Source organism: Heloderma suspectum, chromosome 1 (assembly GCF_057233095.1).
Source record: "Heloderma suspectum isolate Gila_16-S chromosome 1, 16-S_ref, whole genome shotgun sequence".
NCBI lineage: Eukaryota > Metazoa > Chordata > Lepidosauria > Squamata > Helodermatidae > Heloderma > Heloderma suspectum.
In genome coordinates, this window is record NC_139458.1 from 154,275,890 (window position 1) to 154,290,909 (window position 15,020).

General features: G+C 40.6%; 1 protein-coding gene across 3 annotated transcripts in view; it reads right to left on the reverse strand.

The window, feature by feature from the left end:
* HACD2 (3-hydroxyacyl-CoA dehydratase 2) overlaps nt 1–15,020 on the reverse strand; it is a 27,529-nt gene continuing 12,509 nt past the window's right edge. For 2 of the 3 annotated variants that reach the window (XM_084807442.1, XM_084807457.1), the window contains exons 5-7: nt 11,729–11,850; nt 9,540–9,718; nt 4,049–7,541 (exon numbers count right to left, since the gene is read on the reverse strand). In XM_084807442.1, coding sequence (XP_084663568.1) covers nt 7,459–7,541; nt 9,540–9,718; nt 11,729–11,850 — 384 coding nt within the window. In that variant the 3' untranslated portion in view covers nt 4,049–7,458. Of the gene's footprint in view, nt 7,542–9,539; nt 9,719–11,728; nt 11,851–15,020 lie in introns of all 3 variants that reach the window. The other variant, XM_084807450.1, reaches the window with a different exon arrangement.

Sequence of the window (15,020 nt, forward strand, 5' to 3'; positions counted from 1 at the left end):
CAGGCAGACACAATTAATTTATTTCCAGTATAGGGCAGGGGGAGGAATTACATAGCAAACTATTTCACTACAAATCAGGTAGGAATATCTTCTAAACATGCATAAAAAGTTGTCTCTTAGGGCCCCAGGTCATATTAGATTTCAAAGTATTTGAAAACAATTACATTATTGTAAATTACTTAAAAAAATTACAAGTGTATTTTTCACAACATAGAAAAAATACAAAAAGACTACAGTTTTATCAAATTCCATCACATGAATATGCATAAAAATCCAGTTGAATATCAATAAACATTTTAGATGAAATATAACTATGTAAACTGACCCACATACACAAATGCCAATCTCTGCTGTTAAATTATTTGATAGAAGCAGTAATATTTGTATTATTCTGCAGTTTGCAATAATCAACAGTTCTCAATATGAAATCTCTTTCTTGGAAAAGAGCAGACTATACCATGTAAATTCAGACCAAGATGAAACTGAATTTAACACACAAAACGAGAAATCCTATTTATGTTGCTTTTATGTACATCACAGAAACCATAATGGCATAAGCAAATAGCTTCTGCTGTGGCTCTGTCATACATGCAGGAGATAAATTTATCATCAGCATATGAGGAATTCTCTATACTACAGAAAGAATGATGAGCCCCCTACAGAGCTCCATGAACAACTCATTGAAGTACACTTCAAAAGATGTACTTCAAACAAAGTTAATTCCTGATCAAAGATAAACTAATACTGAACTTGCATTATGAACAAGTTAATACATGTATTAAAATGCCGATATTTCAGCCCTGATCCAGAGTCGAAAGATTGTCTTTACAGGAATTGAGAATAAGGCAGATTTGAAGAGAAATCAAGTAATTCTAACAGCCATTTTGTCAATCAAAATAAAAAGTAGATTTCAGAACTAGGGAAAATCTCACCTTTGGGAGTGTCTACCTTAGAGGAAGCTTATTTACATGTGTGTATCTATTAATAACCAAGGATACATCTCTCTAGAAAAATACATACTGAATATACAGTTAATCTAATAAAGCAGTTAGTAGGGAATCTCCCCATTCACAAATACACTGGACATGACCCTAACACTCCACAAACTTTGATGTGCAGACACTGCCCTGCATGCATATGGCTGCCCTTTCATTCAATGAGCTGGGGAACAAGCCATGCGCACAAGAAGAAAACCAGCAATGCATTCACATTGTGTTCCCTGATCCTTCAAACAAAGAGTGGAGTAGCCATGGTTTGCTCAGCCTGATCAAGAGGCTGCAGTGCAACAACAGCAATTTCAGTCTTTTTCTTTTGTTTACTTCATTGCCCTATCTTCCACAATAGTCTAGGCACTGGTAAACTATTTCTGACGTAGCACACTTAAGTAACTCATTCAAGTCCTAGTAGCAAGTCTGAACTGGAAACCTAAGTACACCTTGTAGTTGTCTGATATAAATTTTCCTCCTTATTGCCAATACTTGGAAAGCCAAACAGTAGACACTGACACATATTTGGTGTGGAGAATAAGAGACTTCATGTTAAAAAGCTACAAAATTAGTGTTGAGATATGTAGCAAGTTTCCTTAAAAGCTGCAGAGAATCCATAAATTTAGGGCAGAACATATGTTAAATGCAGATCATGTAACGATCTCACTTTTAAAAACTAAAACAGTCTTGGAGACTGCAAGTTTTATTGAAGGAACAAAGTGGGATAAGAGATTAACATTTCTCCATGGATTATTTTCTAATCAAAATTATCTTCCTATGCTCCTCCTCACCGCCCCTGCTCCCCCGCACATGGGAAAAGCATGGGTACCTATATTTTTCTCTCAAGGAAGAAAGCAACTTGAGGACAACTATTTTGAGTGGCAAAATAGCCTGTAGGGCAAGGGTTAAATGCGCTCTCCCCCCAATACCATTCTGATGGCAGCTTTTCAGAAGCACACACACATGCCAGAACAATATTACATAAATCTGCTTGTAATATTTCCTTTAGCCTTTAGATGTGATTTTGAGCAAGCAGCTTTGGAATACAGCAAGAGTCCTTTCCTGCACTTGCAATAGCAGTTGATGACAACTAAGCTATAAAGAATATCTCTGTTGGCAGCATCTATTCATGAATTCCTGGAACACATATGCAACAGCCAGGGATGTGGAAGTGGTGCATAGAAACTTCAAATGTTTTCAGTAACTCAGCAGAGACCCTAGAAAATAATTCTAGTCTCCAAATGCTTGGTCCCATCTTAGTGACCTTACTTTCTTTTCAGTCCTGCATTAGTTAGTCTTTGTATTTGACTGCGGCCAGTTTGCTCAAAATATTATAGCACAAGTGCTCAACTAATAGTTTTCTAATCTGCCTTAGTCACTGGCTGGGTAGTCCCTCTCTTTTCATGTCCATCTCTTTATGGCAGGATGTATCTGAAAAGCCTGAGAATAGTCCAGTGAGATGCCTGACCAAGAGATGTCAGTGTAAACATTAGACAAGTACTGCAATTCCTCCCTCCCTCTCTGAAGAGGAGCTCTCCACAGTAGTGCCTTGAGGCAGCAAATTTGACAGGTGAAGGTAAGTAGTGGGGGATTGTAGAACATACAATCCAGAGATCCATCTTATTCGAAGTTGCTCATTCACAATTTTAGGGCAAGGCAGACTAGATCAGTTTCTACTTTAGAACTCTCTACAACAGTGTTGATTCTAAATTCAGCAAGGAAAGCGTATGGCTTTAAATATCCTGTCCCAAGTCAGTGAAGAGGTTGGCAGGAGTAACTGGGACTCCCCCCACAACATAGTTCCCAGAGAAGCATGTCTCATGGTTTTATAGCAACCAATTATCCTGCAAGCCTTGCTTTCCACAGCCAGGTCACCGTCTTTTTCAAATGTCCTAGGGACACTGCGGGCAGTTTTAAGTCATTAAAGTTATGGGAAACCGATCAATTTTATTTTAAACATAAGACATAAAATGCTTTCTTAGATTGCTTCTCACACTGAAACATGGGCCACAGTTCCGCCCCATCTAATTATCACACATGATCCTGTTCAGGTAATGACTGCATAGGAAGAGGTTTTAGGGGCTGGGCCTTTAAACATTACAGCAGCACTGTAGGATGAAACCATGGCGAAGTGGTTCCCATGACACTACTGCAACATCTAAAGGACACGTTATTCACACACTTAATGTCAGGCAACATTTTATAGAAAGAGGGCCACAGATTCATATCCCATTGCAAAAAGTAGCTTTTGCCTCTCAAAATGTCTGGGTAAAAAGCATGCAATTAAGGACTGGCCATGCATGGGCAGTTTTTCTCACGCTTAGTTACATGTACAGCAGTAACAATCAGACTCAAACGTACAGTTTTACCAGTGGCTGGGACCTCGAGTGTTGGCCTTTGCATCCTGGGGAAGCAAAATAAAAGTGGGACAGATGCAGACTACTGGGAAGATGATGTGGAAAGATGGGAAGGGCTAGACCACAGTACCTCAGAATCATTTGGAAACACAGAAGGCCAGAATAACTTAGAGTGCAATCCTAAGGGATTGCCACTCTGTAGATGGAGGGGCCAGGATCAGAGCCTTCCATCTCTCCTAAGCTCTGGCAGGCTGGGTGGGAGGAACAATGGAGGTGTTTTTGCCTCCCATTCCTGCTTTTTAATGTTTTTAACTAAATGGGTCTCTCGGCTAGCTGAACTACCTCTTGGTGAGTGGGGAAAGGAAACAGAGGTTCGTGGATACCGCAGACCCATGGCCTCTCCTTTCCACTGTCCTGCTCCCACCCCAAGTTTGTTCCATCTTGGAAGAGAAGTTGCCACACTGCTTTCCGCCACAGCTGCGAGGGGTGGATGAGAAATCAGCACTCAGATTTCTATCCCCGAGGTAGTACCATGTCTATGGCCTTAGGGAGGGAAATCTATACCATACTGTGGCCCTGGGATGCCCACCCCTAGGAACAAAGGATTGCTGTGCCCAAAATGGAAATTAATGTTCATTTTACATAAATATATTTCTATAAAAGCATCACAGAAACCTCCATACCAGACAGTCATTTCATGCAAATAGACAAAGCTTTACTACATTTCTTGGAAGTTCAAAGCTGTTTACATGTTGGATAGCTAAACTGCAAAAGATGTGTATTTCAAAAAAGAAATTTCTGACCTATATTGACTCTTAAGTGCTGCTACTCCTTTTTTGCTCAGCGCTTGAGAGATATGGAGCTTGGGCCAGGAGAAAACAACAACAAAGTGCAACGTAACTTGGGACAGAAGCTCACATAAATGCCACAGTGTGATGCCCTACGTAGTTCTAGAGCCAGATTTATTTATTTATTTAAACAATACATCTTACTTTATAGTCTCCAAGAGGCTAAAAGCAGTTTACAAAATATCCTCACAATTAATCCTACACAAACATTCATAAAATTTGAGAGTACAAGGGAACTGCTGCACTTGCAAGAAAGAATGTTAAGACCAAGGGAAATATATGCATGCATGTATTCAGCCATGTATGTGATAGTGGATATATGTGCCTGAAACTGGCTGCATCTCTGCATCACAAATAAAACTCATTTTCTGTTATGAACCCTGTGAAGGAGAGCTGTAGCAGAGGTTTTGAACTGATTTGGCATAACTGCTGTGCTGATAAGAGTTATTTAACCAGCAATAGCTACTGGCTAAAGCAGTAAAGAATTCTGTAGTTAGTTTCCATTCCCTCCTTGTCTGAAAGGCAAGGCAACTGAGCAGACACAGGAGACTTAGTATTGCCCTTGGTGTACATAAAGACCTTATAAAGTGTGTAATTGCAGAAGTGTTGCTCCTGATGGGCTCACGCCATTGTAAATCATAGTTATTAGATATATGTTATTTCACATTTGGCAGAAACAAGCCTTTTCTTAAGATAATTCTGCAGTCAAAGTCATTTGCATGAGGAATACTAAACTTTCCTGCCCAATCACAGGGATAAAAGAGAAAAGCAGAGACTCATGGAATCCTGGTGCCAGACAAGCATGAGAGTTATACATGCAAAGAAATAATTATCACTTTGGGCAATAAGCTAAATAGATGGACCACATGCCTGGATAGCCCTCTTATAGCTAGCTATGAGTTCAAGAGGCTGGTGCAGGTGTCTCTGTCAATGGCCGGCTATCTACACAGAGTACTACTAGAATCTAATATATGCTATAGTCGACTTATTTTGCAACTTAAAATATATCCAGGTAACATTCCTGACCATTCAGTGCAGAGCTGGTGGCTAACCTGAAACTATGTAAATGATGAAAGCAGCAAACATTTCTGCAGGCTTATACGGTGTCTTTCTGTTCAGACCACAAGACTTGCATCTGAGCAGCAACCATCACAGCCATGAAGGGCAGAGTGCTATGGTGGACCCAAGCAACCCCTGAAACAATGTGGATGTATGAATCATCCAAAAGAAGCTGCTGTTTGATGCTATGTTGTTATAGATGGTACAATGAAATACATTTTTCATTCTAAAATGGCACTATGCATCAGGATGGGAGGAAATAACTGAGCTGATTGCAAGAAGAGTGCTTATTCAGACAGACTAGGAATGCCAAATGTCAGTGAGTCAAATGATTTTTTTCTAAGACAACAGAACAAAAGGCAGAGAGTGACATTTTGTTTGATATGAAACAAATTAGTGTGATGGAATGACTGAAATAGGCTGGATGCCACTTTTAGAAAATACACCAACGGCCATAAAGTTCAATAGCGAATAAACGAATATTTTCCATTGGACCCCACTATCGCAATAATAAAGTTACAAATTGCTTCTCTTTTTTGGCAACGCTTGGGCTAATCGTTAAGCTTTAGCTCTCTTCAAATATAAGGAAAACCTGGCTATTTTAACAAGTGGTAAAGTTTTACTCTTTTTCTAGTAAAGAAGGAGCCTAAATGTAACAATTAGCACTTTCTCTCAGACTGTCCTAAGCAGCTTATTTAATAGAAAATGGTCAGACTATGATTTCTCATCTCGTATTGTTATGAAAATGCCATTCTCTGACTGAGAAAGCTTTGAAGAAAATTGGATTTACCAGCATTAACATTGCCTTTAAGGACAACATTAGTGGTGCTATTAAAAACATTTTGAACTTTAAATGAGCTTGTTTTAAGAAAAGACTCTTTAGAGAACTTGTCTAGATGCTGAAAATTAAAATATTTTCATCTCAAATTATGTTTGCAAAATGCTACTTGATGTATTTGGACAGTTAATCAAAGCCATGAAATATTTGTCAACTGACATCAATGTCAGTTACAAATTATTTATATTGTGTGCATCTCAACAAAACTGGGTGTCTAGTGAAAAAAGAAAACAATGCAAGGAAAGCATTCAAGAACATCAAGAGAACATCCAAGTTTGAGGTAATAAGTTTAAGCTGCACCTTCAGTACACACACTGTTGTGCACAATGCACTATTTTAAGGCCCCACTGTGCAAAAATATTCAGTTGTGCAGATTATGCAACCAATTTCACTGCTATAATCATTGAAATATATGTCTCTCTCTGTAGATTATGCTCTGAATTCCAAGAAGTATCAATCACCTCATCCAGATCCAGTCTTTTGTGGGACTTAGGGCACAATCCTATGGCCTCTAGTCAATGGCTAGATGGCCATAGGATAGGTTGGTTCCCAGGAAGTGACCACAGAGCCCACGTTCCGAGGTCAGTTCCCTGAGAACCAACCTCTACCCCCTCCCGCACTGCCTTGTAGGCAGTGCGGAATGGCCCCACGCTCTGACGAGGAGTGCAGAGCAGTGAAAACAGGGCGATCCTGGGGGCATGCCGGGCTGGGAGGGTGGAAGTGCCATTCTGACACTTCTTACGCGTCGTCTGTTGTCCACCCTGCCCCCGCTCTGAAATCCAGTGGCTAGGCAGCTGAAATTGGCTGTCTAGCCACAAATGCAGGATGGCTGAAGCATGGAGGGGACGATCCCCTCCACGCTTCTCCTGCGCTGCATTGGATAGGCAGTCGCCTCCAAGTTTAGAGGCAGCCGCCTATCCCGATAGGACCGCGCCCTTAATTAGTCTGCCCATAGCAGTTCTAGGCAAATTGTTAAAAGCACTCCAGATAATATAGTTACAACAATGCACATAAATATCTGACATGCAAACAAGCTCTGAATAATAAAATAATCCTAATTCAAGCACCACATTTACTCTATCACTCAGTCCATCGACATGTATGCTGTAATGGAAGTTTTTAGCAAATAAATAAAAGGTAAAAGAATGATAAAATAGTTTTTACTGTAACGTATATGCTGAAAAGGCAGTTTCACAGGGTGATGATTTTGTTGAAAAATTGCTAGTCTTCAAATATATATTTAGTAGTTCACCAAACTTTTAATTTTGACTTTCTCATTTTAATACTCTGTATTATTTATAAACTTCTGTTTGTGTGGTGTGTGCGCACGCACGCGTGTGTGTGTGCATTGTTTTGACCAAAAGATGAAGTTACTCAGATTTCTTGTGTTCTTCGGTAAGGGAAAGTACTTTTCTTCTCTGATGTAGCATGTGAAAATATAGCTGAGGGAAGACTGAAAAACAAAACAAAATTATGTAAATAAACATCAGGATTTTATCTATACACAATTCAATTAATATGATGTATTCAAGTATATCAAGTCATCCAAAAGTGAAACATTTACTTTCTTCTCTTTTTGAATATACTGGTAAAAACACACCTAGAAAAGATAATAGATGGGTTACTCCCAAACTTAGGGGCCATGAAGCCATTTTTCCCTTGGGCATCTTTAATTTCAAGACGGAAAGTCCTATACATTTTCTGTATGAAACACTGCACACTTACATTATCAAAGACAAAAAGCAGATAATCAACTTAATGTCAAATTGACTTCTGCAATGAAATTTTATGAAGAACAATGCAAGCGTTTTTTCTAAACTCTGCATTTTATTTTACTGGAACACATGGAGTAGTATCCAATGCTGCCTTTGCATGGGAGGCCCAGGCAAGCCACCACGCATGTGGCTGCTACAGCTGGAAGGTGTGATGTCGTGCTTCCAGGGGGGAGCGCCACAATGAGTGGAAATGCTCGTTTGCAAAAGGGGCAGGTCGCACCCCTTCCAGAAAGGAGCATTTCCGCTTGTTGCAGCCCTTCCCCCTGGAAGCACTACATCACTGCCACCTGCAGTAGGGGCCACATGCATGCTGGCATGCCTGGACTGCCTCTGCAAGGGTGGCATTGGATGCTACCCATGGTCCAGGCACGGTAGCAACAGTCTAGCTGTGCTTGCTAATAGATATGTAAAGGTTTATTTGTATACTTGGTATAATTTGTTATTCAGAAGTTGACATCCATTGTTCTATCTTTAGGTGCAACCAGATTCTTTCCATCCCTCATCTCCTATTCAGTTTTATATTATCCACTTCATTGTTTGCTTTTTGGAAGTCTCTATCTTATGCCTAAACTCACAGGTTTTTCTGATATGGGAAAATTGTTGGCAGGTAAAGGGTTACTCACATGCATGCTGTCTCTCTCTCTCTTGCTCTCTCTTTCATACACACACACACACACACACACACACACGAGCTGAGCTATCTCTATGAAACAAATGAAGGCAGGAATTTTCTGCTCAAATGGCTTATTGGTTCTTCTGAAGAGAAAGCATCACTTTAGTAAGATTCATGTACTAAATACAGGAAAATACAATAAAAGTGAGCAATGTCCCTCCCAATATTACCTCATTCACTGAAAACACAAGAAATCTGCAACTTTCATTGTTCAATCGGTATACCCAATTATTTTTTCTAGCCCAAGGCAAACTAGGCACACTGCTTCACAATGTGAAGCTTGTATGCTCCAGCTGACTTGGGAAGCTGCTAAAATAAAATGCACGAAAGAGAGACTTATCTAAGAGCTTCTGTACATTTATGCAAATGTGGACATTTCTCATGCAGGGCTGACAGTTTTGAGTTTTAATAGGCAATAACCAAATAAAAATGCTGGCACTGGCAGATATGCCAGCATTATATTCTTTGGTACATGCAACAAATTTGATTCAAACCATTTTTATATGTATCATAGCAGTTGAACATAAATGCTCAGCTTTAGAAAATTCTTGTGCTTTATTAACATAAAAGATCAACCAAAGCTGAAACCAAAAGTCTACTACTTGTGTGCAATTTTCTTTCAAAACCTGAAAGAAAAAGGATCACTTGTAACTAGCACTGCAAATACACATATATTTCCTATGTTTTGCTTTTGTCCTTTAATATATGCCTGTAGGAAAAGATAAAGAGAACCAAGAATTCCACAAGTGCCAGGGGTAAGCCTATTGTGTGACACTTGTAGGACTGGGACAGTCCAAAAAGGCCTTTATATTCCATTCCTCAGAGATGCATACTCTGTATGTTTAGGTTTACTGCTACTTTTCACTGTTGAAAATCCCACCATTATCTTTAATGCTTACTCCTGGAATAGTGAAATACATGAAGCTAAGACAAAAAGATTGTCCTGAATTCAGACATTTATGAATCTCAAGGGCAGAAAAATGTAACTGAGTAATGCACTTACGTGGAATATAGGATAACATAGTCAGGATCAGGAATGTATAGTAGTCAAATGAGAAATTGTATTTGTTAGGTAAACTAATGGAATATAAGCTGGATCGCCTAACAAAGGGCAAAGCAGCATATATTGTGAGCAATTCTCCTGAAACTCCCATCGGATACAGTACAATGAACAACGTGTACCTAAAAAACAAACATTTAGATAGGCATAAAAATCAGAGAAGCAAACTCACAGTGCAATCCTAGGAATGTTTAATCAGATATAAGTCCCATTGAGCTCAATGGGGTTACAGTGTACATGACATTAGGCATCTGAAACTTAATATCTGAATTAATGTGAATGGCTGATATTTAGTTACTTGAGGGAGGCTACACATTGCCTACTTTCAAGTAAAATATTCAAAGCCACGTTCAGGTTTCTCTGGTAGCTAAAACTGCATGCAATCCTATATACCAGGGTAAGCAACCTGGTGCCCTTCAGAAGTTTTGGACTAAAACTCCCATAAGTCTCAGCCAGTATGGTCAATGGTCAGGGATTATGGGAATTGTAATCCAAAACATCTGGAGGGCATGAAGGTGCCTACCCCTGCTATATACATTTACTTGGGAGTAAATCCCACTGAACTCAATGGGATGTACATATGTCTGACTAGACATGTATTAGATTGAAAATTATACTTGCTCCCATTCAAGGGGTCTCCGCCCACCTGAAAGCTTGCCAACACACCAAGTGGGTTAGAAACAGTAGAGAGCACACTTAAGTCATCTCTTGTTTTTGATCACCCTCTTACAAAAAAAAGTTGTGTTGTTTTTTTTTTAGATAAGGGGAAATTGACAGAGGATAGTGTAATGACATTAAAATTGTTGAAAGAAGCCTTCAGTCTTTCCAGAGAAAGGCATCTAAAAATGTAATAAGTAATACTCCTAGTAGTAATAATATAATAATAGTAAAAATAATAATTTAAAATGGGGTACTTGTGGCATAGTTCCAGTTAGGGATACTGTATTAAACATGGTATAAACATCTTCAGAAGTTCCAGTAAAATAGCTGTACTTACTTGTGTGTATGTTTAAGACTAGGCACATTACTTAAGAATATTCAAGAAGTCTTCAAAAAGATTACTAATACAATGCAACTGAACATTTTCTAACTACTTTAAAGGCATGTGACATAACTTGGTTACATGAATCCTTAAAAAAGTATAAATAGTCACTATTGGAGTGGGGTGGGGGTGGGGTTCTGGTCAAGACTGAGACTACAGCACATGGGGAGGGGGTTAACCCTTTTCTCCTGTGCTGTGGTCCCTACACACCACCCCCTGAAGCTGCTATTTGGAATCAGAGGGAAACTCCCATTGGCACTGTGGGCTGTGGCACAGGAGGAAAGGGTTAACCTCTCCTCCCTGGTTACCCAATCCTGATCAGCCTCTCTCCCTGCCACACACACAGTGGCTGGTATTTGCACTTGAAAGAAGATTCAGACAACTCCAAGTTATGCATGTGTCATATGTAGTTTGGCCCTGACTTCTCAAATTGTTAGAACTGGGGAGAGTGAGAGATGCTTTTGCTTAGGAGAAAATATAATTCAAGTGTATTCAAAGTACAAAATATTTTCTCTTCTATACAAATGTTAATAATGTCTCAAACATATGTGAGGATTTCTGGTGCTGAACCTCAACCTATGAGGGTGCATTCATTAACACTGGGCTGTATCCAATGCTGACTGCTCATGAACAGCCAGCCCTGCCAATTCCATTGTGCAAGCTCTGCCCACCACTTGCACAACAGAGATTTAGCACTTCTGCGGGCAACCCAAAACGAGCGAAAACGCTAGTTTCTGGAATGGGGGAGGTCAGCATAGCTTGCATAAGGGAGCTCCACCAACCTGCTCTGTTCCAGAAACTAGCATTTCAGCTCATTTCAAGGCTTGTACTAAATCTATTTTGTACAAGTGGTGAGTGCTAGCTGCAGAACAGAATCAGCAGGGCTGGCTGTTCAGAGAATGGAAGTGGTGGTGGGCCCCATTTGTTGAGGGGCAGCGTTGGATACTGCCCATCATATGTTAATACTTCCTTTACTTGGAAGGACTGATTTCTCACTCTCACTTGCTCCTAATTATGAGGAAAAATATTCCCACAGATGTATAGTTTCTCAGTCTGATCATCATGAATTGTTTAAGTTTAATGTCCTTACCTGGCCCATTTGATGATGTAAGGAAGGTGGTTTAATAAACTGAAAGTATAAAAGGAATAACGGATTATCTCTGTGATCGTCCAGGAGATAACAAAAAGGAGGACACTGTCTTCACTTTGTACCTATTAAAGAAAAATGCAGCTGCTGAAAGTTGAAAATAAATTATAAACCATATAAAATGCCAAGCCATGCTTTGTAACCTCCATCCCCAAGCAGATGCATTGTGCCTCACGGGCCGCAGCAAACTGAGGCCTCAGACCAACTGTCATTCCAAACAATCTCAATATTACTACATATAATCATACTTATTAATTTTTTTATTTTAAAAAGCAAGCTACGTTCTTCCCCAACAGTAAACGGTTTTAGGGAGCAATCTTATCTGGATCGACGGTCGCCTCTGAGCCCGAGGGAGACCGCCTATCCAGTGCAGGGTGGGAGGAGTGGTGAGGAGCGGATCTCCTCCTTGCTCCCCCCACCCTGCTTTCACGACTAGACAGCCGATTCTGGCTGTCTAGCTTCAGGACCTTGGAGCATGGGAAACAGTGGCCAGATGACACATAGGATGTATTGTACCAGCATTTCCAGCCCCCCCGCCCCCCCCGGGAACGCCCTGTTTTTGCTGCTCCATGCTGCTCTTCCGAGCATGGAGTGCGGGGCCAATCTGCGCTATCTACAAGGCGGTGCAGTAGGGGGTGGGGGTCGGTTCTCTGGGAACCGACCTACCCAATGGCCGTCTAGACACTAACTAGCGGCCATAGGATTGTGCCCTTAAAAAGACTACTTAATTGCTATGCTAATCGCAATTATGCGATTAGCTATACTATGCTATGCCGAATTGCTAATCGGCAATTCCTATAGCCGAGGAAGAGAACACAAGCAGAAATGATAACCCTTGAAAAATAGTTATTTTCTTACACCTGAATATAAGAAGGCTTATGAATACTTTGGAGAAAGTTCTCAATAGCAGCCATGCCAGGAAACCCTTTAAACGTTACCTTAGCTGAGTGGGAATCACTTTTCTAGCAGAGACTTTTGTGCAGTTGAGGTAAATGTTAAATGACCCAATCTTGTGGGCAGGGGCCAATCACACAGCCTCTCTCACAGAACTGGCAGTGCCCTCCCAGAGGGGTGCTGATTCAACATTCATGATTCCTCCGATTGGTCTGTGCCCATGTGATCAGGTCATTTAAACTTTAACCCAGCAGCATGGAAGCCCCTCACAGAAAAACAGCTTCCACTCGGGTAAGCAATGCTTAAAGGCCTCCATTTTCAGTCCATGATCCAGGAATCTTCATCCCCCATCTCAGCAAACATTCAGATCCCGGCATTTGAGGAAGTTTATAAACAGAGAAATAAGAGTATGTTTCCATCCTTCTCAGTTTCTGGTTCAACATTTTACAAAATTAGTCTAAACATCAGACTATACTGTGGCTCTTCCTCACAGCAGGGTCTTCCCTGGTGGCATGGGGAAGAGCTGCAGCACGGGACCTTTCCATATGGCCTGGGTTTCTCATGGGGACCCTAGCAGGATGAAGCGGTGCTACTGTGGCCCCCATCCCACTAGGGTAACATGAATATTGAGCCTAAGATTCCAGCTTCATCGCGTCTGTTAAAAGTAATGATAGGTCCTCTGGATTGCACCCTGGCAGCTCTAATTGCAACACTGATGTCAACTCAAGTAGGATTGCATGATAAATAATACATATTGCATTGCTTCACTTGTTCTCTTCCTCCAATTTTGTAATTTGAGAACCAGTAAGTACCACCCACCTCTGCCTAGGAGGAAAAGTTAATTAAAAACAAAGCTTGCAGCTTGCCTCCAGAACGAGCTACCGTAGATTCAGATCAAAATAGGCATGCAAGTGCTTATTCTGCTTTTTAGTGCTCAGAATTTTTATTTTGTTTGTTAAGGGCTTTGATTATCTGAGATGCTTCCAGATGGAGTGCTGTTAGCTTTCTGCGACTTCCAGAGCTGCAACCAAGCATCTAAACCTGTTGGCTTTAACTCTACCATCACCCCACGTACATCCCACTGCACTCTGTTGACACAGTGGATGTAACAGAGGCTGGGCAGTGTTTGTATCCTCCCCCTTTCCCCAGCCTTTACAATCACGTGAAATAATTATTTATGAAGCTGTGGTTTAAATTATTTATTTCCTAATATTGTTTCTTCAAAGGGATACAGGAATTTGAAACTGAAGTTCTGTGTCAGTTTCACACGCACCCACAATTGTAGAAATGCTGGCTTTAATGAATTGTATAATATTTTCTCCTCCTCCTCCTCCCCCTCCCCCTTCTCTGGAAAAGCATAGTTGAGCCTAACAAAAATATGACAGTTTTGGCCCACCCTCTTGTAGAAGTCAGGTTTAATTAATTGTTTAATTGTTTACCCCTTCCACCATCTCCCAACACTAAAGCAGCCACTTCAGTTAGTTCATTGTTCCTTGAAGTTTTTTTTCCTCCTCCCTACTGGGGTGCACCTTCATTTCTTTCAGCACCATGTTAGTACCATGGATTTTTTTTTAACTTTGCACTATTTGTTTTAAATGACATTTGTACTATTTCGCTAAAGTGAAGTTTGTGTTTGTTTTTTTTAAAGAGTGCCTGCAGCACAGGGAAAGAGATTGTGTAGTTTACTATGGGGAGGGGGGGGGAGGCCATTTCAACTCTGTCTTTGCTTTTGTTACAGGAAAAGAAAGTGATTATCAGGGGCAAGCTAAGTCTCCCTGGACAAACAATGTAGCTCAGGTTTGTAAAGGTATGAGCCTCTGCTGCTAAAGTGACCAGCAAGTCTGCCTTTGAAGACAATTTGCACAGGTTTGTTTCCATTCTCTGCACTTTCAAATGTGCTATTGAGCAGGATCTCATGCAAGTGCACAGTATTCATGCCCCACACCCATTCATTCCAATGTGCTTTGGAGAACTTCCCACTAGATTGTTCCCCACTTTTCCAATCTCAGTTTCCCATGTTGCTACCCTTTTCATAGCACCCCAAAATAGAGAAGTAGGGAAATGAAGAGGTTCAGTCTCCCGAAAGGTCACTGCAAACATTAAATCCATGCCTCTTAAAGAAATTGCAAGGGTAACATTAAGGGGATCTATACCCAGATAGATTTTCTACAGTCTGAGCAAAGGCAGAAGAACCATGGGGAAAACTCAGGAGGGCACAGGAGGATTGCATGACATCACATAGGCTGCCGTATAAAAATGAATGAATGAACCATGGCAATTTTGTACTGAACACCTAGTGTGGAAGCACCCCTGGTGTAGCTCATTATTGCATATGCATGTA